Source organism: Monodelphis domestica, chromosome 2, assembly GCF_027887165.1.
Source record: "Monodelphis domestica isolate mMonDom1 chromosome 2, mMonDom1.pri, whole genome shotgun sequence".
NCBI classification, from domain to species: domain Eukaryota; kingdom Metazoa; phylum Chordata; class Mammalia; order Didelphimorphia; family Didelphidae; genus Monodelphis; species Monodelphis domestica.
This window is the reverse complement of record NC_077228.1, coordinates 265,779,881-265,804,823: the sequence shown is the minus strand read 5'-3', so window position 1 is coordinate 265,804,823 and position 24,943 is coordinate 265,779,881. Positions and strand designations below refer to the sequence as shown.

Genomic DNA, 24,943 nt, shown 5'->3' with positions numbered 1-24,943 from the left:
GAGAGAAAATCCGGTTATTTCCGCTTCCGGCAGATCCATCCAGGAGCGACGACTGCGCAGGCGTGTGCCTTTCCTCCTTGTAGCGTTCCAATTTGAGTATCCCCCTTCCCCCTCTCACATACACACCTCCTACCTAAAGAAAAAAAAGAGAGAAACAGCACTTAGCGAAATATCATAGAGTCGGGAGGACCGCGGCCTAGAATGTTGGGGGGGGGGAGAAATGAGGAGGAGCAAGCAAGGAGCGTGGTAACCTCGGTAACCGCAGTCAGCCCACGCCACCGCTTCCAACTTCATGACCTCTGACCTCCCCCAAAGAATCCTTAGCCCATTTAAGCCCCAGTGCTCTTCCAATTACGACCTTTTAAATTCCACTACTATTAGCTTACTTCCACCTAAGTTTTATTTTTTTTAATTTTCACTAGATGCAGAGTCTCGCGGCTCTTCCGAGCATGACCTCTGACCTTCCCTGAAGGGATCTCCAGGGCAACCTAGTCCTTCATTACCCTTTCCTCCCTCCCCCTCCCCTCCCCTTTCCTTCAGGTATGATCAATCTTCTTCCTCCTCTAGGTCACTTTAGTTTAACCCTATGCTCTTCCTCACCTCACAAGTGGTAGAGTCCACTCACCCCACCGGCCCTTCCGCTAGGTGAGTTGGGTAGATTCTCTCCAGGAACGAAAGGTAAGGATGGTTTCTTCACCCCCTCCTTCCGAATGGGAATTGGTATCGCCCGTGACGAAGTCAGTACTGTCGGTCGGCGCCCCAGCGCGGCTCCCTCTTCCACACCCCCCGTACCGCCCCCATCCCTCCCCAGGACTCCTGAGGGACTGGCGTGTGGCCGGCACCTCGCGCGTCTCTCCGTCCCTGCACTTCCCCCCGGCCTCACTTCTCACGCTTGTACTTTACGCAGAAGGAAGTGGCTGAGGCCTCCCCACAAAGGACACCGGTGGTCCTCCCTGTGTTCTCCTACCCACAACGTACTCCCCCCGACTTCTTAAGGAGGCGAGACTTGGTCCGACCCGCTGAGTGACGTCATTTCAGAGCCCCGCCCCCAAGGGTCCCGGGCCCAAAGCGGCGGGGGCAGCCTGGGGGGTTTAGGTAGAGACTAAGCGGCGGCGGCCGGACCCCTGATAGGGCTGGAGACCAACGGGAGCCAGACCGGGCCATGCCGAGGAAGAAGCCTTTCAGCGTGAAGCAGAAGAAGAAACAGCTGCAGGACAAGCGCGAGCGGAAGCGAGGTAAGTGCGGGAGGGAGATGAGGGGGCGGGGCCTGAGTCTCCCGCACATCTGGAAAGAGGGCTGAACTCTGCATCTGGAGCCAGGTTGGAGGATGGCAGACAGAGCCAGCCGTTTCTGTTCGAAAGGAGAAGGAAGAACCCTTGATCTCTCCCTCATCAGGGAGAGGAGGGAATGGACAGAGAGTTATCCACATCTGGAGGAGAACTCCTTTAGTTGGAAGAAGGGCCCCCACATGAAGTGGGATTGCCTCCTTCCTCCTGGTGTTGAAAGAGTTCTGGCATGTGGAGGAAAAGGGAAGAGAGACCATGTCGAGAAGCAGAATATATGGGTCCCCGTAGGGGATAGAAGTTGGTTTAGAAGGAGAGAGCTGGACGAATGAGATGCCTGCGTCTGTGGAGAGCTGGGCGTCAGGTGATGTCATGTCCCTTGGCTGCAGGGCTGCAGGATGGATTTCGCTCCAGCTCCAACAGCCGCAGTGGGAGCCGGGAGCGGAGGGAGGACCAGACTGACACCTCTGATGGAGAATCTGTGACCCAGCAAATCCGTCGGCTCAACCAGCAGCCAACCCACCACGGCTCTGGCCATCGCTATGATCCTAATAGGTAAAAGTAGGAAACTTAGCACTTAGGATTTCCCCTCGCTTGCACTGAGAGTAATGGACGGGAGTGTGTAGGAGGAAGGATGTGAAATAGAAAGTTCAAATATACTGAAGTAAAAACTCTGAAGGAAGGACCTTGGATTTCTTAGTTATCCTGAAAGTGAGTTGGGGCATGCAGAGCAAGGGGTTCATTTGGAAAGGGTAGAGAACGTTTTTATCCCTAGAAAGGGAGGCTTTGTAGGCAAGAAGAAAATTAAGAGCCTTGGTTCCTTAAAGAGAAAAAATGCTTACGATTTTTAAGGGGAATCTGGAAAATACTGGTTTGGAGATACTATATACTAAGTTGAATACTATGGGTCAACATTTCCCTAGATACCGGTTACACTTTGAAAGAGAGACCAGGGAAGAGGTGGAACGGAAAAAGAGGGCTGCTCGAGAACAAGTGCTGAAACCAGTTAATGAGAAATCTCTAGAGCTTGACATTGGGGACATCTACCGCCCAGGCTCAAGTAAGGAATGAGATGCAGGACCCTTGCTCTAATCCTCAAGGGATTAGAAGATAAAAGAGTGATATCATATATCTGGGTCCTGAGAGCCCTCACATTTCTATTTTTCTTTCTTTTTGCTTTTCTAGACCTAGACTTTCCCCGTCGTCCCCCTTGGAATTATGAGATGTCCAGGGAACAGTTGATGACCCGAGAAGAAAAGAGTTTCCAAGAGTATCTGGGGAAGATCCATGGATCCTACGCCTCTGAGCAGCTCAGCTACTTTGAACACAACCTGGAGGTAAGATAAGAGCAGAGTATTATATGATCCCACTTGGAGAAATGAACTTTCCCAGAAGAAGTGGGAATGGGGTAGGTGACACATGGACCTTTGTGGGTTTGCTGGTTTGTGGTTATAAGTTGTCACTGATATGTGACTAGTAGTACAAGGCTCAGATTTTCCTCATCTAATTGCTCTTAGACTTGGCGACAGTTGTGGCGTGTACTAGAGATGTCTGATATCGTCCTCCTCATCACAGACATACGGCATCCAGTGAGTGAGAAGAGCCAAGCAAATGGGAAAATGGGTTGGTGGATATTAAAGGCAAGAGTTGGGAGGTGAGGTGAGAAAGGGAAAAGATTCTTTCTTCAACTTCCACAAAATAAGAATCTATTTTTTTTTTTACCTAGTGGTTCCTTTCCCAGCCAGGTCAGCTGTAGTTTTTGGAGGGTTGAACAGCTTTAGGTGCTTCTCAAGGGGTCAGCTAAGAAGTAACTGCTGGGAACCCTCTGTTCACATCCTCTCCCACCTTCCCAACACTTTTTCCTCTACTCTTGATTTTTTAGACTTCTTCAAATTAAGCAATGGTACTTCTCTCTTTGTAACTTCTTTCTGGTTTAAAAGTAGGGACTTATCTGTAGGTTTCTCTTTTGTTAGGAAACAAAACCTATTCTACTCTCCACCCTGCCTCTGCTGTTTATCTAGTTTATCTGTCCTTTTCCTATTCCTAGATGTCTTTCTCTTATCTGAGAGCCTTGCCTCCCCCCAGAACACCATGTATTACTTTTTCTCAGCTGTTCTTTTGCTCTGAGTTCATTGGATTTATTTTACTCATTTGGCTCTCTATTGTCTCACAAATACAGAAGTTGATGCCTATAGGACCATTCTTAGAAACTAGAGGAAAGAGGAATTGAAGGTTCCTGGATAACTTACTCTTATTCCTACTTCATATCTTCCCCTCCCTTCCCCAACAGGTCATCAACTTTCCCCCAGCCTTATATGAGTATGTGACAGGGGAGCTGGGGCTGTCACTGATACTAGTGCTGAACAAAGTAGACTTGGCACCCCCAGCTCTTGTCATAGCCTGGAAGTATCACTTTCGTCTGCACTACCCCCGGCTCCACCTTGTTCTTTTCACATCTTTCCCTCGAGACCCCCAAACCCCACAGGACCCAAAGACTGGTGAGTGGAATTTGGATAACATAAGGACATATGGGAGAACATATGGAGTCTTCTGGGAGACCCAAGGTTCCAAGGGCTTTATGGAATGGAGGTAGCAAATGAGAAGTCAATGATGATGGGAATAGAGCAAGAGGAAGGGATAGGATCTGGCCTCTTTATTGTCCCTTCACCTCTCTTCTTCTTTTCTCAGTCTTGAAGAAGCGTCGGAAACAAGGAAGGGTCTGGACTCGTGCCCTGGGACCAGAACAGTTGCTGAGGGCTTGTGAGACCATTACTGCAGGAAAAGGTCTGAGTGTATATTTGAGAGAAGGCCTGAAGAGGGTTGGGGAAGGTCTGGGGTTCTTCCCTTGCCTCCTACCAGAAGTCAGCCCCTCAGTTAGGACAGTTGTAGGAGAGTCAAGAGAACTAGAAAAACTGAATGAAGATCTTCCATTGCCAGATACCCTGGTATTTGTGGGCAGGTGGAAGCCTTGGGAATTTTTTTCCTCAAGCAAAATCCTTTTGGTTTCTTTTTCCTTTGGACTGGATCTATGGTTTTATTAGTATAGAGAATTTCTAGTGAAGGGCCTCCCTCTATCAATGCAGATATGCAACTGTCCTTTAAATTATTTTGTCTTAGAGGGTTGCCTTGATGTACTGTGAGTTTCAGTGGTTTGCAATGGGTCACAGAGGCAGGATCTGAACCTAGAGTTTCCTGACTCCAAGGTCACTTCTTTGTCTACCATGCTATGCTGCCTTTCTTATTATACCCTCCAAAAAAACTAAGCAAGGAAATGCAGGGTTTTTTTTCCTGGGAAATCTAAAAATCCTTCCTCCCAATCTATCTCCCCTTATGGTAGTGGATTTAAGCAGCTGGAGAGAAAAGATGGACCGGGATGCAGCTGGGGCAAGCCGGGAGGCTGGCTCCGGGGAAGAAGAAGAAGATGAAGAGGGATCAGCAGTACTGGTGGAGCAGCAAACAGACGTAGCTCTGGAACCAACTGGCCCAACCCGGGAGCAATATAAGGATGGAGTTGTGACTATTGGCTGTGTGGGTGAGGAAGCAGGAACACAGTGTTCCTCATTATTGTTCAGAGGGGCAATTTTTAGGATTTAGGGACTTCATAATAGAATATGAAGGCATATTAGTCCCTAAGAGTCTATTTCAGTTTTCTGGGGGTAGTACTGGGTAAGACCAAAACTGCTAGACCCAGTTACATAGTAGAATCAACTCTTTCAAAACAAAACTAAAACCCTTACCTTCCTTCTTGGACTCAATACTATATGTTGGTTCTAAGGCAAAAGAATGGTACGGGTTAGACAATGGGGGTTAAGTGACTTGCCAAAGGTCACACAGCTAGAAAGTATCTGAGGTTAGATTTGAACCCAGAACCTCCCATCTCTGGACCTAGCTTTCTATCCACTGAGCCACCTAGCTACCCCCCTAGTAGAAGCTCCTCTTTTCAACCAAAGGGCTACTTTGAGAAAAGAAGGTTAAAGCTTGGGAGGGTTGTTAGAATAGTTATTGCTGTGGTGATCAGATGATGAAAAGTTTATCTTAAAAAAAGTCTAAAGTCTCTATTTTATTGAAACAATGTCTGAATGAGAGGAAACCGAAGAATAATGAAAAGGAAAGATCACTAGATTGACTTCTTTAAAAATTCTTTACCTTCTATCTTGAAATCAATACTAAATATTAGCTCTAGGGCAGAAGAGTGAAAAGACCTAAGAAATCAGGGTTAAGTGACTTCCCCAAGGTCACACAACTAGGAAGTGTCTGAGACTAGATTTAAACCCAAGAACTAGCATCTCTAGGTCTGGCTCTCAATCAGTTAAGCTATCTAGCTGCCCCATTGAACTTTTTTTTTATTACTGGCTCTGCCCATTGGGTAGTTCTGTGACCTTAGATAAGTCACCTCTCTTTAGGATTCTGTTTTCTCAACTGTAAAATGAGCAGGGTTAAACTAGGTGAGTAACCTTCACAGTGCCATCTAGGATTTTCTGAAATACACAAGGTAAATTATTGAGATTGGTGGTTTGGGGTCCAAGGGATCATTCAGGTCAGAAAGGATGAAGAATGCACCATAGATATTTAGAGAAGGAGGATCACAGACAGTTGTGTTACTCTGGACATTTTAGTGGGTGGATTGGAAATGGTAGGGATGATGTAACTCCTAGATGCTCTGCCTGTCTTTAGCATGATTTTTTCCTGATCTTTATCTCTGATTGACCTGTGACTTGATCATTTCCTCTCTCTGACTAAACTTCTCTTGGAACTTTAACAGGTTGTCTCTCACCTTTCTTTATCTTCCTCATTGTCTATTATATTGTCTCACTGCTCTTCTCCTTCCCACAGGTTTTCCTAATGTGGGAAAGTCATCCCTGATCAATGGGCTTGTAGGTCGGAAGGTGGTGAGCGTTTCCAGAACTCCTGGCCACACCCGTTACTTTCAGACATATTTCCTCACACCCACTGTTCGGCTCTGTGACTGCCCTGGCCTTATCTTTCCTTCCTTGCTGCCCCGACAACTACAGGTATGGGGACTGGAAGGTAAGGGTGCTGGGAGGGGAGTATGCTAAGTTGCTTCTGGGGCACTAAAGAAGTTAAAGGCTAAAGGAGAAAGGGTATGAACTGGGAATTAAAGGATCTGGGTTCCTAGTTCCCTGAAAAGAGTGAGAGATGGGGCCTAAGGTCAATAAAATGCCAGGTCTTACCAATCCTCTGGGTCTTTCCCTAGGTCCTGGCCGGGATATATCCCATTGCTCAGATCCAGGAGCCCTACACATCTGTGGGGTACCTGGCTTCCCGAATACCTGTCCAGGCACTGCTTCGGCTGAGGCATCCTGAAGCTGAAGACTCAGGGCATGAGCCCCCCTGGTGTGCTTGGGACATCTGTGAAGGTAGGTTCTGTAGGCTACCTACCCTTACAATGCCATTCCTGTTCCCCTTCATTGTTTCTTCACTCCCTCAGTCACCATTTCCTTCCTCTTTATTCCTCCTCTTAGAGGCAGCATGATAAAACAGAGCATTATACTTGGAGTTAGAAAAACATGGGTTCAAATCCCACCTCAGATACTTAGTAGCTACATGACCCTAGGCACATCATTTAATCTCTCTGGGCTCAATTTCATCATCTGTTAAAAGAAGGGATTGTACTTGACCTGTAAGCACTCTTCTAGCTATAAATCTATAACCCTATATTCTTCCTGCCATTCCCTTACTATTGGTCTCAATCCTTATCTCCTCTTTCCTGTCATCCCCTTGTCAGTTTCTATGTCCCCTCTCCGATCTCATCCCCATTTCTTCAAGGTTTCTCTTTCTCCTCCATCATGACATCCTTGTGTCGCCCAGCCAACCACCTCTCTGACTTTAAATATCTCAGAGAAAATTTAAATAAGAGTCCTAAAATATAGAAGGTCTCAGAGATCATCTAGTTCAGCCTTTACCTGAAGCATGAATTTATCTCTACAGAAGCATGATTTTCTAGCATCTGCTCGAACAGTTCCAGTGTCAAGTCATTGCCTCACAAGCCAGTCATTTCTATTGCTGGATAATTGTTTAATTCTGTTGACCCGATATTGAGTATACCCCTGTGAATATGCCACCTTTTGTTTCAAGTGTTCTGCCTTCTGGAGCTATACAGATAAGCCCAGTTCATCTTCCAAAGGATATTTCCTCATTTTTTTCAAAGATATCTCTTGTGGCTCTCCTAACTCATTCCTTATTTGGGGTATATATATATATATATATATTCCCAATTCCTTTTACTGCTCCTGATATAGCATGGTTTTGATTACCCCCATCATATTAGTTCTTCTGGATGTGCTCTACTTGTCTCTTGTTCTGGGCTTATCCTTTTGGGAAGGCCTCTGAGGCTGCAGGGTAACTAACTGAATCATACCCTCTTCTTTCTCCATCCCTTTACCTTTCCTGTAGCCTGGGCTGAGAAGCGTGGTTACAAGACAGCCAAAGCAGCTAGGAACGATGTGTACAGAGCAGCCAATAGCCTCCTGCGGCTGGCTGCTGATGGACGGCTCAGCCTTTGTCTTCGTCCACCTGGCTACACTGAACAGCGAGGTAAAAGGAACAGACTTGCAGTTCCTAGGATCTGTTCCTCCCTATTTGCCTCCTACCCAAATTCCCAGCCTTCCTTCACCAACAGCATCTAAATGGACAGTCTTTGCCTCTCTCCTCTATTGGACCTAGGTATCTGATTTTCTGTGTCTTCCTTCCCTCAGGGACTCTTCTCCTACATTTGTTGCACCTTACTCTCCACCCCAATTTCTCCTTCTTCCTGCCTTCTGTCCCCTTTCAGGCATATTTCTATTCATATCCTTTCTTCTTTTAAAGGATCCAAACATCCTTTCCTCCAACTCTAACCCCTCATCATCCTCTTTTTGTCTCCTCCCCATTCCCTTTAGCCTCCTGGGAGTCTCATCCAGAAACCTTGGAGCTGGTGATGTTGCAAGGGAGGGTGGGACTGTCGGGTGAGGATGAGGATGAGGAAGAAGAGCTGAGCAGTTCTGGGGAAGAGGAGGGAGAGGAGGACCGAGATGCTGATGAGGAGGGTGAGGGGGATGAAGACACCCCCATCCCTGCCCGGCCTTCAAACCTGGCAGGGCCAAACCCCTTTGCCCTACTGGGTGAGGATGAATGCTGAATCTCCAACCTTTTTTTCTCCCTCCTATCCAACATCCTTGCTCTTGGACTGATCTGGGAGTACCTCCTTTCCGTGTCCCCAACTGTGAATAAAGATAACCTGCTTTGTTAGCCCCCTTCCCATCTGGACTAAAGCTGAGATCGAATTGTTATCCTGGCAGTTGGAGGTCTCATCCTAACCTTCACCCAAAGCCCCCTTCCCTTAGGGGCCCTGGTTAATGATAATCCTTTGGAAATAGGGCCTAATACACCAAGTCCCTATCCCCTTCTCTCTTGCTCCTCTTTTCTCCTACTGTCTTGTTAATAAAGACCAGACATAGGGGGTCAGTTCCTGCCAGTTATATCTGGTCTAATCCCAGGCTCTTCAGTGTAGTACACAGAAAACCTCCAGACCCAGATCTCTTCTAGGTGGAGAAGGGACAACATGTTCAGGAGAAGCCTTAATAGACCTATCACAGGATGTGTCCTTGTGAAGGAAATCATTCCCTAGTCCCTCTGATGAGGTCAGAGATAGAGAGGTGTCCTACCTAGGTGATAAACTCAAGTAGAAGGCCAGATTCCTTCAAGGAGCCCATCTAGGCAGATACCAGTAGGAATGCCACATCTTCAGGCACCCACATTTTAAGACTGAAAAAGAGTTTGTCCTCCCACAGTTCTTGCACATTTCTTAGAAGTTTCTGAGTGCAGAAATAAAATACTTTCAGATCTTAAAAAGTACAAAATGATTAGGTGTTACTGTGAGAGGGTGAATGGATATGGTCCCCTCTGTGAGGTCAAACATTTTAAATGGTTTAAGTTGACAATAAATAGGAAACAATTTTGTTGTTAAAATATTTCTGAAAGCCCAGTGGGTAAACCCTCACCTTTGATGGCTGGCTGTCTGACATACAGAGTCCAGAAAGGGAAAGAAAGCCTTCCTTTGGCAGGGGACCCTTGTTCATATATCTATTTGTGTCTGCCTTAATTTTGACTTGAGATTGGGTGATAGAGAGCCTGAGGTGGGTGTGGGTGTGATAGTGGGGCTAAGGAGGGATCCAGCCCTGGGCCTTCCCAGGGTACCAGCTCTTTTCTAGAGAACTTTGACATCAGTCACCAGAGTTTTTGTCTTTCACTATTTTTTTTAAATTTCCCTGAACTTGAACTTGAAATACCAAACTCTTTAAACTTCCTGGGTAAAGAGATAATGGCTTCTTGTATTCAGAAATTACCCAAGTCCAAATTTCTCCTCATCCTTTCTCTGCTAGGTATATGCCCAGTTATAGCAGCCATTTCCCACTTGTCCTCCATCTCTACACAGTATAGACCTCAAGAATCTTTTTTATGGTTTTGAGACAAAAGAATACACTGTCTAAAATAATTTAACAGGATATATTTTAGCATTTTTAAAAACAATTTACCTACTCCTAGACTAATGGACACTTGAGCTTTTTAAACCTAATTATTATTTTTTAAAATCTTCCTCCAATTTCACATAAAAACCATTTTTAACATTCTTGTTTTCCCAAACTTTGAATTCCGAATTCTCTTCCATCTCTCCTCCCTGAGATGATAATATATATCATCTAATCCAATTTTTGACAAAAATTTATCAGACCCAGGGCACTGGCCCATATTGCTTGGGGGCCAGAAGCGTTAGTCTAAGGTATCTCATTTCCTTAGTGACTTTATACAAGAATGATAGCTTTGATCCTAGAATATACCCAGGTTCAATTTAAGGATTTATTTGCCAGGGCTCCCTGGATATTCTATGTCCATTCACATAATAGACAATCTGGAAGCCTTTGGCATGGCATGTTGGATTTGTGGTTTTCCCATCCATATTATTCTACAACCATTTAGAATAAGGGATTGAGTAGAAAGAATTATCATATTGTGTTTTCTGCTGTCTCGAGAATTGTCATGATGATTCACCCCAAAAAACAAAATCACCTCCAGTGTTAACAAAAGACAGGCCCTTTCTTTGTAAGACCTCTTCAGTGTTGAATTCCCCATCTGTTACTTTTCCTTTACTGAAAAGGTCAAAGGTGGAATCATCACCTGGCATTATGAAGTTTTATTAATGCATTAAAAAAAAGAACATTACTGTTACTTTCCAATGACTCCCCCACTCCCTTATAACAGAATACAGTTAAGCAAAAAAAAAAGGGGGGGGGACCATCGGCCAGATCTGAAAACCACCACCTCAACCCGTATCCATAGCTCACTTCCTCAGTCTTTCCTGGTAGATGGCTTGCTTCACCATCAATCAAAGGGTATTTTCCTCATGAGCTTCACAGTCCCCTGTAAGGCTGAGGAAGAAGGGGAAGCCACAGGAAAAGTGAAATAAATTACCATAGAAAGGCAGGAAAAGCAACTTGTAAGGTGAGGAGAAGCCAGGTGAGTTGGCCTTTTTTCATTAAACAAATATTAAGTGCCTGTTATTTTCTGAGTTTTGTGCCAAGCACTAGGTCAGATGTAGCTAAATCAGGGATGACCTCTGTCCTATTGGAGCTTGTGGTTTAGGGCAGAAATAAGGTGGCTGCACCTGAATGTTAGTGTATCTCCTTTCTCTTCCTTATCTGGAAGTGACCCATTTTACACTTCTAGAGAGATAAAAGGCAACAGGAAGGTAGAGAAGGCAATTTCAAGAATAGGAAACCCTTAACAAATAGAGCAAGCAGAGATCATGGAGTATGAGACATGGCTTCAAAGGCAGGGTGGCACTAGACCATGGAGGCCCCCAAAATCAAGGGAAGAGAGTTTGATCTTTTTTGGGGCAGGTGATACTCCTGTTTGCCAGAAACCAAGAGTGAATGTGCTTTTTCCCCTGCCAAATCATTCATGGGCCTGACAGTTATACTCACCCAAGTGACAAATCATTGTGAGTAAGCTGGAGGAGGCTCAAGTTGAAGGCACATGGGGAAAGAATAATTCCTCCACCTTTCTTTTCTGAGACAGCTTTAGTCTGAAATCCTTGGAAACCACAAATCAAGTGTTCTCAACATATTTGCTTCCCTCATGTCCAATCCTTTCAGAGACCTTCTGAAATGTATGTACCCTGCTTGAACCAGCTGAGTCTTCTGTCAGATATTCTACCTAATCCATCAGCTCCCTACTTGGAGACTCAAATGCTCAGTTCTCACCATTTGCCACCTAGGTCCCTTAAGAAATTGAACTTAGAAGAAGTAACATGAAGGTAGACATAAAAAATATGCACAATAGTTAATAGAATGTAATTAAAGACAACACTAAGAGACAACAAAACTCAGGTTGAATGCAATGGACAAAGTTGGTATCAAGCTATTAAAGCACACTTCTGTAAATAATGGATAAACTGAAAAAGCATGTACTATCAGTCATAATCACTATTACATGGAATTGTGCAATCACTGTGGGGGTTATTTTTTGGGGGAAGTATTTGTGGTGTCTTAAACTGTTGATACTAATAAAGAATAAATATGCAGATTGCTTTAAATGAAAAAAAAAAGGAAGCCCTGGAGCTGATTCAATACTGCTCCTCAACTTTAATATCTGCTGGACTATTATGAGATTTATGCCCTTCCAGCATCTCAGCTCTTGGAATTAATGAGTGAGTGATGCCCAGTTTATAGATAGGTATCTACAAGTATTTTGCTTTGCAGTATAAATACAGCATATGGGACAAAACACAACAAACATCCAAGGAATTTGGTAGGATCCTATTTTTTGGGGCTTCAAATGTATACTACCTGACCTGTAATAGAGAATCAGGTCTGGAGATAGATGGGAGGTCCTAGATTCAAAAGTGACCTCAGATACTAACTAACTATGTAGCCTTGGGCAAGTCACTTAATCCCAGTTGCCTAGCCTTTACCACTCTTTGCCTTGGAACCAATACTGAGTATTCTAAGAATTTTTTTTAAAGCTATATTGTTTTTATTTGCATTTTGGTTATTAATAATTTGAAAAAATCTTTCATTTGGTAACAACCAATTCTTCTGTGACGTGAACTGCTTACTTATATCCTTTGACCCCTTTATCAATTCACAGATGGCTGGTTTGAGGGTGTTAAATGTCTTATGTATTTTGTATATCATAATCTTATCAGCAACATTTTATCCAAAGATTTTTTCCAGTCCACAATTTCCTCTCTTATCAATACTGAATTTAGTTGCAAAATTTCTTATGGCATAAGTAGCATTATAATCATATGCCACAATTTGTTCAGCCATTCCCTAGGAGATAGGCAACTACTTCGTTTCCAGTTTTCTGCTGCCACAAGTGCTGTTATAAATATTTTGGTATATATAAGGCCTTTCTGACTTTTTCCTCTTGGGGGATATGTTCAAAAGTAAGATTGCTAGGTCAGAGAGCATGAAGTTATTGTTTTTCCTAACATAATTTCAGAGGTTTCTAGAAAGATTAGACCAATTTATAGCTCCATTAATAGTAAATCAGTGCTCTTGTCTTTACAGCCCTTTGAACATAAGTCCTTTTTTAAAATCAACTTATTGATTCTTTTTTCCAAATGACTACTCTTTAAATATCTGCAGACAACTATCTTGTCTTTGCCCGAGTCTTCAAGCTAAACAACCTCATTTCTGTCATTGATCTCAAGACTCTTCAATGTTCTGGTTACCTTTCTCTGGATACTTTCCAGCTTAGAAATGCCCTTAGTATAAGATTTCCCCCCTTTTATATTTTTAGTTGCTAAGTTTGAAGAATGTAAGGATGCAGGCTAAAAAGCTTTGTGAGACTTCTATGTCCCAATTTATTTTTCTCTAGACAACCTATTGTTTATTGCTATTTCCTTTCAAATCCCTAATTTTTGTTTACAAATTTACAATAATGTTCAGCTCAGCCCAAATCAAGTAGGTTTTAGAAGCCCCTTAGCTCTTATAGATAGCAGATTTCTATATTCTGAACAGAGATATAATGCATTTACATACATTTACTATGTGCCAGGTACTGTGTTATATAATTTTACAAATATTTCATTTGATCCTTGCAACAACCCTGGTAGAAACGTGCTATTATTATCCCAGTTTTACAGATAAGGAAACAGGCAATTAAGTTAAATGATTTGCCCAAGGGTCACATAACTAGTGTCTTGAGGCTAAGTTTTGTAAAATTAAATTTTGTCTCTAGTAAAGAAATATATTTTATTAGGTTTATTAAGGATTATAAGAAATAAAGAAAACGCAAACAAGAAAACCACGTGCCTAGGGCTGATTAGCCCATTCAAAACCTCCAGCTTACCTTACTCACTATATCCTTGCAAATTGAAGAGAGCGAGGTAGGTGTTGCTGCCAGTTAAACACTCCTTGTGATCTCGCCCAGGTGGAGACTCAGGTGAGATTATAGGGAATTCTGGGAAATACCAAGGACTTCTGGGGATTGAAGTCTAGGGTTCAAATCTCCATTTTACATCCCCCCTCCTCCCCCCCCAGGCCCAAGGAAGACTAGTCTCTCTGCTGGGGCTTGTAAACATACCAACTTTGAAATTACAATAATTTGAGTATAAGAGGAAGAGAGAACAAGACCAATAATTGCTAGATGCATTGACAAAAAGCCAGTTAGAGGGCAGTACCCTTTGGCATGAAAGTATACATACAAATAAATATTCAATCAACCACACCCAAAGTTCATTCTTGATTTTCTCTTGCAGCTTGTGGTCTGTGGAGGCATCTTCATGTGTCTTCTCCAAACAGTTCAGTTTCTGGATTTGGAGAGATAGCATGTTTCTTAACCTAAAATTACTCTCTCAAGGAATTTAAACTTTGCAATTTAAAATAATAATGTTTACATTCCCCCCCCCTCCCCAAGAAGGTGATTGAAAAACACAGGAATCATTTAGGCATGCATGGCTGAGTTATGAGGTATATGAATCAATTGGCAAGAGAAATTTAAAAACATCAGAAAAATCCAAATTAAGAAAAGATAATTTCTGGGTGAAATATAGACTTATCAAAGTCTTATGTGTAAAAATTCTAATTAAAGGAAAAATAAATCTATAACAGGTCCTTGAATCAGGGCCCAATTAAAATGATCTAAGCAATGATACATTTACCCAGTCAGTATCCAGGACTACAGAAAGTTGTCGCATTATGAAAGACAGAATAGGGACTAGATTATAGGAGCCAAATTTTGGAAATTATAAGTATTTTCACAAAGAGTGTGGATACAAGGAAGGCCTATGTCTTAAAGTATGTTAAGTGTCGCAACCTTGAGTCTCACACTAGGTTCAAGTCCTTTGTATTGGCTTAGAATTTTCATCAACCCCATCGGGATTGGTTTCTTCTTTTTTGACCTGTGTGCTCTTTTGGCACAATTCAGGTTTAGCTTTGTGCTTCTTTGGCCCTGTGCAATGGCTCTTTTGTATATCTTCTCCTGGAATCAGAATCGTTAAGCAAAGTCCCATAATTATTTTTTGAACAATTAGTGGCATCGTTTTTACAGTCTCAAGCTTTTGGGGGCATGCATTGACATAGCAAATATATTTTCAACTTATATTACTGCAAACCAAAAAAGTTAAAGAAAATCTTAATACTGGTGATGTGCTTCAAATATAAAAAAGAAAAAAACAAATAGTATATTGCACATGCAAGCAAAATATAGTAATAAAAGAGTTTTTACATTCAAAAATATAGCTTATAATCATTGACACACGGTGTCAGCTAAGGAAATGTAGTATAAAAGGTTTCTCAACAAAATGAGATCCATTTCCTCTTCATACCTGGCCATGATCCACTGTGAGTACTAGCAAATGAATTTCACAAGGTAACAGTTTTTTTATAAAGAACAGAAGTACAAATATGTAGGTATCAATATCCCCAAAATTCTCAATAGCCCAATTAATTACAATAGCAAACAAAAACCACTATCATTTTTTTACATGAGTCTGCTGTATGACATTTAAAGAAAATGGATACTTGTCACAAGTTTTTCAGGTGTAGCAATATTTTAACTTTGGAAAACATATTTTTAAAGTAAAACTTATTTGGGTCTAGAACATCATCAAGAAATCTAGATATCATTAAAAAATGTGGCGGAGGAGTCTAGGAAAAACCCAAACCTCTGTACTGTTGGTGTTGGGTAAAGTGAGCTGAAGAGTTATAAATGAGAGCTATGCTCCTCTTTTGGGAGTCAGGGGTACCATGCCCTAGGATTAACTTCCTAGCTCCTTTGGTATGAGACTGTCATGTCCTATCCATTCATTTTTATAAATGTGGGAGGTGGGGATTATAATTATATTTCACTTCAGCTAAAATGGACCTTATCAGAGTTGTTGAAAAAAAAAATCATGTCTAAAAGACCACTTAAAATCAATTTGAGATATTTAGCTCATTAAAATTTCCAAAGGTTGTTATACAATTTTAACTAGCTTCTATAAAGTCCATCTATGTGATGTCAAAAATAGAAGAAAAGCTATTTTTATATGGACTTCTTCAATAATATTTGTTCAGTGTAGTTATAGGGGAAAAACAACAGAATATAACAGTAGTTAAGACCCAGTACTTTTTATAAAGAACAGTGTAACAGAATAGTATTGAATGCATTAATATATAAACTTAAAACCAACAAAATTAAGTCTTAAAAAAATCAGCAAAATGCAATAAAATACAGAGGTTTTTATAAAACATTGGAGTCTGAAATGCCTTAAAAATACAACCAATGGTCTCTTTAAAGTTCATTTATTTTTTTATCCATTTAAATGTCTATTGTCAGAAGTCAGAGATTGGTAAGGGGTAGGCAGTGGGGTTCAAGTGACTTGCCCAGGGTCACACAGCCAGGAAGTGTTCGAGGCCAGATTAGAACCCAGGACCTCCCATCTCTAGGCCTGGCTCCCAATTCACTGAGCCACTGATTTGCTCCCCCATAGTCAGGGTGGGTTTTTGGAATCTCAAATTGGGCCAAAGAGTTGCAGGGAGATGAATTTCTCCCCTGAATCTCAGTTGAGATAAGTAACAGTTCAAAAGATATCCTTTTAAATAAGCCATGCTTATAACTTCCTGTTTGGAAAAGTCTATTCCTTCTCCTCGTACCCCCCTGTGGTCCCCTGCCCCGTGGAGGCTAATTGTAGCCTAAGGAAAGATCACCCCCATTTTTACCAGCTGGTTTGTGAGTCCTGAAGAAACTGGGGCACCTACCAGCAGCCTGGGCTGGAGTGATCTGGCTCTGGAGGCTGGAGATCAGCTGGAGCTGGGCCGGGGTGGGGCAGGACAGGGAGAGGGATCTGGATCAAGCAGGTCCAGAGCAGATGAATGCAGGCAGGAGTGGATAGCTGGCAAGCAGGTAACAGGAGTGAGTGAGCTGAGTCAAGAGGCTTTGCTGAAAAGCCTTGGAGAAATGTGGCTTAAAAAACATTATCTAGGTTATCTTAAAAAAAATTTTTTTTTTAGAAGTTCTCATCCAAATCTTGTGGTTGCCATAACTGTAAAATTAAATTTTAGTCTCTAGTAATAGAAATACTTTATGAGGTTTATTAAGGATTATTAGAAATCAAGGAATAAAGAAAACGCAAACAAGAAAACCACGTGCCTAGGGCTGATTAGCCCATTCAAAACCTCCAGCTTACCTTACTCACTACATCCTTGCAAATGGAAGAGAGCGAAGTAGGTGTTGCTGCCAGTTTTACTCCTTGTGATCTCACCCAGGTGGAGACTCAGGTGAGATTATAGGGAATTCTGGGAAATACCAAGGACTTCTGGGGATTGAAGTCTAGGGTTCAAATCTCCATTTTACAGTTTAAACTCAGGTCTCCCCGCCTCTAGGCCCAGTACAATGTGCACACTATGGCACCACCTATGATCATTCCAATTCAGTAATAGTTTAGATCAATTACTTTTCCAAGGCCTGTGATCCTTAGGGCTAGTAAGGATGCTAGACTTCATAATCTATATGCATAAGGTGATAAGTTGGGCCATTGAATCTCCATTGACTGTGAGTATCCCTTATCTTAGCGTTCTTCCATCAGCTACAGTTGCCAGAGTATATTGGTTCTCATTTTGGTTTAAAGAGTCGAGCAGGAATTCTCTCCTATTCCCTTATTTCTCCTCATTTCCTATCAATCAGTAAACATTTATTAAATGGCTACCATGTGACAATCAATGTCCTAAGTTATGAGGATACAAAGGCAAAAGACAGTCTGCCTTCAAGGAACTTACAAGTTATTTGAGAAGACAACCTGGAAAGATGTATACAACACCAGTTATATACAGGAAAAATAGGAAATAACAGGGAATGCACTAGAATTAAGAGGGGTTGGGAAAGGCTTCCTCTAAGAGGATAAGTTTTTAGTTGGGATGTACAGGAAGCCAGAAGATTGAAATAAAGAGGGAGAACATTCCAGGCATGGGAGATAGCCCAGAACTGAGAGGTAAAGCATTTTGTTCATGGAACAACAAGGACAATGATGGTGAACCTATGGCACACATGTCAAAGTGGGCATGCAAAATGGCCTCTGGGCACATGTGCTGTCCCCTACCAAAGTTTGTTACTAAAAAGGCAGAGGGATTAAAGTGGAGCAACTTCCTTGCCCCTTTCCACCATGCCTGATGACTTTTTCACATCACCTGTCCCTCTGCCCAGCAGCTGAATGAGAGAGCTTCCTCCTTCCCCTGTATGAGGGAGAGGGGGTGGGCAGGGTGGACTTGGCACTTGGCATGTAGTCTCTGGGGGTGGGGGTGAGGAGGCAGGGCATGGCACAGAGTCTCTAAAAGATTCACACACCATCAATGAGCTAGGAGATCAGGTTCACTAGAACAAAGAGAACATAGAAAGGAGGAAAGTATGAGAAGAGTGGAAGTAGGACAGTAATAGGTTATGAAGAGCTTTGAATGCCAAATAAAAGATTTTTTATTTGACCCTTGAGGTAATAAGGAGCCATGAGTTGACTGAGTAAGAGGATAACATGGTCAGGCTTGTGTTTTGGGAAAATAACTAGTGACTGAATGGAGAATTGATTGGAGTGGAGAGAAACTTGAGGCAGGCAGACCCACCTATAGGCTATTTCAATAATCAAGGTGTGAAGTGAAAAAATCTACATAGAGAGTGTTGGCTGTGTTAGGAGAGAGGTGGCATATTCAAGAAACATTGTAAAAGTGAATCTGACAACAGATTGAAATCCTGGCAAAAGATTGGATGTGAGGGATTAAAGCTTGTGAAGAGTATAGAATGATTCACAGGTTGTGAGCCTGAAGGACTAGGAGGATGGTCATGCCTTCAATGGAAACAGGGAAGTTAGGCAGCAGGAAGGATTTATTGGAAAAGATGAGCTCCATTTTGGGCATGTTGAATTTAATATGTCTACTGGACATCCAGTTCAAGATTAGTGAAAGGGAATTTGGAGACACAAGATTGGAGGTCAAATGAATACCTAGCAAAGGAGACTGAGGAGAATTCATATAGGTAGGAAGAGATGTGTGAAAGAGTGGTGCTTCAAAGATCTTGAGAAGATTATGGAGGAGGTGATCAAGTATTAAAGGCTGCTGAGAGGTCAAGAGGAATGAAGATCTATAAAAGGCCATTGAATTTGGCAATTAAGAGATTGTTGGTAAATATGGAGAGAACAATTTCAGTGAAATAAGGTTAGAAGCCATATAGTAAAAGGGTTAAGAAGAGTGTAAAAGGAGAGAAAATGGAGGCATCTATTGTAGATGTGAACTTAGGAAGTTTAGCTACAAAGAGCAGAATGGTTACAAGACCATAGCTAGTAGGGTCATAAGGATAGAGTGAAGGTTTTCTCAGGATTGGGGAGATGGCATATTTGGAGGCAGTAGGGAAGGAGTCAGCAGATATCCAGAGACTGAAAATAAGTGACAGGAGCAGCTAGGTGACTTAGAGGTTGGAGAGCTAGGTCTGGAGATGGAAGGTCCTAGATTCAAATCTAAACTCAGTTACTTCCTAGCTGTGTTACCCTGAGCAAGTTACTTAACTCCAGTTGCTTAGCCCTTATCACTCTTCCGCCTTAGAATTTATACTTAGTATCAATCCTAAGACAAGGTAAGTTGTTTTGTTTTTTTAAAGAAAAAAGTGACAGAGTAGTGTGTGTGTGTGTGTGTGTGTGTGTGTGTGTGTGTGTGTGTGTAATCTATTGGAGTTAAAGAAATGGAATCGGATCATTTGAGCAGGTAGAGGAATTAACCTTGGTAAGGAGTAAGTCCACCTCATCATGTGAGACAGGATTTGAAGGAAGAGATAATGGCAGAAGGTATATGAGTAATAGATGACATGAGGAAGAGAGAAGAGGGAGCAATTGCCTAAACTTTTTCTGTAAAAATAAGGCAAAGTTCTCAACTGAGAGGGGAGGGAAGAAGGGCAGCCATGGGAGGTTTGAGGAGAGATACGGGTATATGCTTATCTGAAGGACTGAAGTCATGAAGACATCTAGTGTTCAAGTGAGAAACTCCTTTAAGTGGGGCAAAAACCTTATTCTTTCAGAGAGGTGGAGGCCATCAGGCAATCAAATTTTGCTTGAACAGTTTATTATATCCTTCTATAAGGTTTAATATTCAATTATTATTAGTATAACACAAATATGATAATATTCAAGCAAAGACAGGTTATTGACTCAGTTTTACAGTGGATGACCTGGGAAGATGATAACTTGAGCAGGGACAATCTTTGTCATCTTGCAGGAAAAAATCGGATTCTGCCTAAAGCCTTCAATGCTGAAAGTTAAATAAGGGAATGGCATAACCAGAATGAACATTAATTATGTAAGGTCATGTTTCCAGCACTGAAAGAAAAGGAGTGACTACTGTAGTCGGTCTGTCATGAGGTGTCAGGAATGGCCCCTATGAAAATAACTACCTACTGAAGTGTGAATGGGAGCTATCATACCTGGCATCCAGGAATACTATCCTTGGTGCAGCATCCTTTACTATCAGCCCCTTAGCACGCCTTCAGTCAAATAACCAGAGATTTTCCTAGCCCTAGCTTGTAAACCAATAATAATCGCAGATTATATTCTTCAAGCAGGAAGGAGAGAAAAAGGATAATAAAACATGAAAGTCATAATAGCTTGAAAAGTGTTCAAAGGGCTTAATAGGCATAACTAACCTCACAGCCTCAAATTCTTACATCTAACTCCAACAATCCCTCTAGATAAACCCTACAAGAAGTATTGTCTTAGTTTTACCAATGAGGAAACTGAATCCTAAAGGAGAAAATTTGTCTTGCTTACAAGTCATACTCTCAGTATGAATTATTGTGAGGATCAAATGAGATATTTATAAAGCTCTTAGCACAACCTGGCACATAGTAGGCACTTAATAGATACTTATTCCCTTTCCCTCCCTTTCCTCTTAGTAAAGCAAGAGTCAGAGAATCAATCAAGTGTTCTGAGATTCCAGGGCACTCTCTTTCCTCCCCCTTTCCTCTCAGGTCCCAACAAAGTACATTGCACACATTAGGCATCAAACAAACCTTTGTTAAATTGGATGGCAAGTGTTTATATTATTTATATTATATTATTTATATTTAATTTATATTTTCATTATTAATCCAAATTTGATTTGATTTGTTTAGCCCCCACATTGCAAAGCACTTCCTTCACTCATTCCTTGTGAATTCCTTATTTTACTCTGCTCCCTTTCCCTCCTCACACCTGGCCATTATCATCACTACTGAAGATTAGTCTCTGTATGTCTTTCCCTGTACCAAGTGGGACCTCTGTCCATGGTGCTGATGACTTGAGGCCAGGTCTGAAAGAGTGGGACATCGATTAGGTGTGATTATCAGCAGAATCAGTTGCTTGAGTTGAACCAAATGATGCATCTGAAAGGACAAGATTTTTATGAAATATGTCAACTCAGTTTCCAACCTGATTTCTTACTGCTCTGTATGTACAATCCACATACAGGTTATCTTTCTCTCATTGCCTTAAAATAAGGAGAATGAGTACAATAAACAATGTTTTGTTTTGTTTTTAATCCATGTTTAAAACATTTTATTTTACAAAACAATATAGTGTCACATAATAGTTATTGTCAATTAAATCCTCATGAGTTAGCTAAAACAGGTAGGACATCATGTCCAATCCCTTTATTTTTACAAACAAGAAAACTGAGGTCTAGGAAAGTATAGTGATCTACCCAAGGTCACCCAAAGTAGAGCTAAGCTTTTGACCCCAAGGTGTCCGATTCTAAATTTGGTATTTATTCATTGTACCATTCTGTTCCCCCCCCCCATTTATTAGAGTAACTTCAGTGAAATCCTGTTGTGATTCCTTATTGTAAGATGTAACCCTTCTTTTTTTTTCTCTTTTAAATATATCCCAGAAAGGACATAGTCTGGCAGAATATACCAAGCTGGAGGGACTTTGTATACCACCTGTTAATAGATTGTGTTTGTATTGCTCTTGCAGTTCACTGTGATCATCAGATCTTCAAAGTAGCTCTTATATAGCTATGTTACTTCATCTTTTATCTATGAGGTTGATTTTGTGGACTATTATTTATCATTTATTCATATTCTTTGAATCTATGTTTTTATGGTTAGAAAATTGTCTGAACAAAAAAAAAACAAACTTATAATAGAGGTTGGGCTGACCTCAAAGATGTTTTAGGGAAGCTGGATGAATTAAGGAATACTTAGATCTCATCCAGCTCTTATTTTGCATCCTCTCAGGTTTTGTTTTGGGCCCATCCAAAGCTTGTGTTTTGAGTGCTCCAAATTAGATTGCTTTATCTCTTGATACACATCTAAAACAGCCCTTCTTCTGGAGACTACATCCTGTCCATGTGAGGTCAACCAGGCCAATGTCCTTATGCCCTAGTGTGAACTCTATATAATGTAACCTCAAAAACACTTGTGAGAGGTAGCTAGTCCTTTCCAGATCTCTCCCTCTGTCCCCAATAAATTTCATTCTAAAAGTATTTCAGAGGTTCATTCTCAAAAACAATTTTTAAATTTAAAGCAGAACTTTATACTTTACATCTCTATTCAATTTCAGCTTATATTTAGCACATCATTCTAACCTGTTGACATCTTTTGGGGTACTATTGCTGTTATTCAACATATTATATACCTCCTAACTTCATAATTATGGCAAATTTTACAAACATGCTTTTCTATGTTAAAGAAAAATATTAATAGTGCTCTATGTTGCTGATACAGACAACCAGAATTTTTAGTAAGTTATCATTATTTTAAATATATGTATTGTTCTGCTTGAGGGAAAATCATTCAAGCTAGCAGTCTCTTCATAGTCTCGAACTTCTCTCCAACACAAGATGTTTTTTTTAAAACACTTATCTTCCATCTTGGAATCAATACTAAATATTGGTTCCAAGGCAGAAGAGTGGCAAGAGTTAGGCAACTGGGGTTAAGTAACTTGCTGAGGGTTACACAGCTAGGAAGTGTCTGAGGCCAAATTTGAATCCAGAACCTCCCATCTCTAGGCCTGGTTTCTCTAGCCACTGAGCCATTCAACTGACCCTCATAAGACATTTTTGAAGTAACATTTATGGAAATCTGGAACAGTAAAATTTCACACACAATCAAGGAAAGGTAAAAGTTAAGATTTTGCTTCATCAATAGAGAACAAGTCATTTAATCTTGGAGACTCATTTTTCTAAACTACTCTAAGATTATTTTCCTTAAAGGTTCTTTTCCCCCAGCCAATCACAAATGATCCTAAGTAATCAAAGAGATTTTTTTTTCTTATATGGACATTATTAAGATCCCTTTTGGGCAGTGGGACAGAGGCCACTCCTGTCCCTGTAGGGTCATTGCCCTCATTACTTCAAGAGAAGTCTTTCCTGGGCTTATCTAGAAAGAAGGAAGCAGGACACTGTTTTGAAATTGATAATTAAGCTACAGAAAGATGATAAAGGGTTCTCTTTCCAATTAGTCCAAAAGGGCCTTTGTCTGCTTCCCATATGCCTTCATCATTTATTGATAATGAGATTTAGCAACACTGGCTCAAGGCCAGATCCTTGAGGAACTCCATAAAAAAACCTCCTTCTAAGTTACATTGATAATGACTACTTTTTTGGTCATTTAAACAGCTCTAGTCTGTGTAACTATACTATAACCTGTTCCCATGCCCACCTTCATCTTTCTGAATTATTGTGATTTTTCCCTGAGCTTAGATTTTATATATATATATATATGTATATATATATATATATATATATATATATATAATATTTTAAAGCTAGAACTAGAAGGGCTAGAAGAGTAATCAGGGCTAGGCAATGGGGGTCAAGTGACTTGCCCAGGATCACACAGGTGGTAAGTGTCTGAGGTCAGATTTGAAACTAGGACCTCCCATCTCTAGGCCTGGCTTTCAATCTACTGAGCTACCCAGCTTCCCCCATAGAACATTTCTGATAGCCCCCACATCCTTCCATTGGCCAGGACTTTTAGGGAGCAGGTACTCACCAAGGGCATGAAGCCATATAAGATGACAGAGAAATGATGGGACCTATGCTTGGGCACACAGGTCTTGAGTTCTCTTTTTCCTTTCCTTGTCCTTGAAGCAGAGAATTTCTGGTTGTCATGCTGGGCATGGGAAGCAGAAAGTCATTGCCATTGGGCTGAGACTTCCCACTCACTATGTGAGTTAACAACTGACTTTGAGATTGGGGTTGCTGAGTAGAGATGACTTCAGGAAGTCAAAAGAACCCCAAGGTCAGCACTGTGGAGGTGATTATATTCAGGAAAGGAGTCAAGGAATCTGAGGAAGAGAGAAGGTCCCCAGTACCTAAAAATGTCAACTATCACAAATCCTGTTGGATTGATGAGCCTAAGGTGGTCCATCTCCCTCACAGAATCTTACCTGTGTTCCCCTCCATGACCTGGAGATATGGTCCTAGATGTACACTTCTCCGTCTTAGAGGCTGGAGTCTTATATATCACATTATTTTGATAAATTTTTACACTTTCCATCCAGCATGGATTTTTAACATTTATTTTTAATTAACTAATTTTTAACATTCTTTTTTAAAATTTTGAGTTCAAAATTCTTTCCCTTCCTTACGACTCTCCCCAACCCATTGAGAAAGGAAGCAATATGATACCTATTATATATATAATATATATAAATCTAGCACCGCGCGACAGCAAGAGAGCAGCCTACACATTTACCAGCTTGGTGTCTCGTTGTATCCTCAGGAGAATACTGTAGTCTTTGATCGCGAGATCTGTAAACACCGGAAAACCGAAACCCCTGGGCTGATAGCTGAGTGAGAGCACCACCTGGTGGACAATTCAAATATTACATCCCCTTGAGGGATGATTGATATCTCAGTGGCTTTCAGTCAGTTTAAGCAAGAAATTACTCTAGCCAGTTTGGATCTCGCCACTACAAAAGTCCCAGTGTCACGTGGTATACACACAAACCATAACCTAGAGTTCACAAGTCTCCTGGTATGATCAACTAGACTGAGATGCTGACAGTATTCTTATAGGTCAATGAGAGCTCTCACAGCTTTCACCCTACCCTTGGTCCATATACAAGGAATTCTTTAAAAAAAAAAATCACTGTATACTACTTGCTTATATATTTTCTTTCTTGGATCAGCCTCTTCTCTGTACCCACTGAGGTTTGAGATAAT

The 24,943-nt window shown here is 41.3% G+C and overlaps 1 protein-coding gene across 1 annotated transcript; it reads left to right on the top strand.

Moving 5' to 3' along the window:
* The first annotated feature begins 117 nt into the window (after positions 1–117).
* On the top strand, positions 118–11,886 carry GNL1 (G protein nucleolar 1 (putative)). The gene is made up of 14 exons (XM_007483481.3): positions 118–255; positions 568–645; positions 1,132–1,235; positions 1,673–1,838; positions 2,207–2,343; positions 2,469–2,620; positions 2,801–2,872; positions 3,574–3,781; positions 3,972–4,067; positions 4,621–4,815; positions 6,117–6,295; positions 6,499–6,661; positions 7,698–7,838; positions 8,183–11,886. The coding sequence occupies exons 2-14, from the start codon at positions 587–589 to the stop codon at positions 8,419–8,421; spliced, it is 1,911 nt and encodes a 636-aa protein (XP_007483543.1). The 5' UTR covers positions 118–255; positions 568–586; the 3' UTR covers positions 8,422–11,886.
* The last annotated feature ends 13,057 nt before the right edge of the window (positions 11,887–24,943 follow it).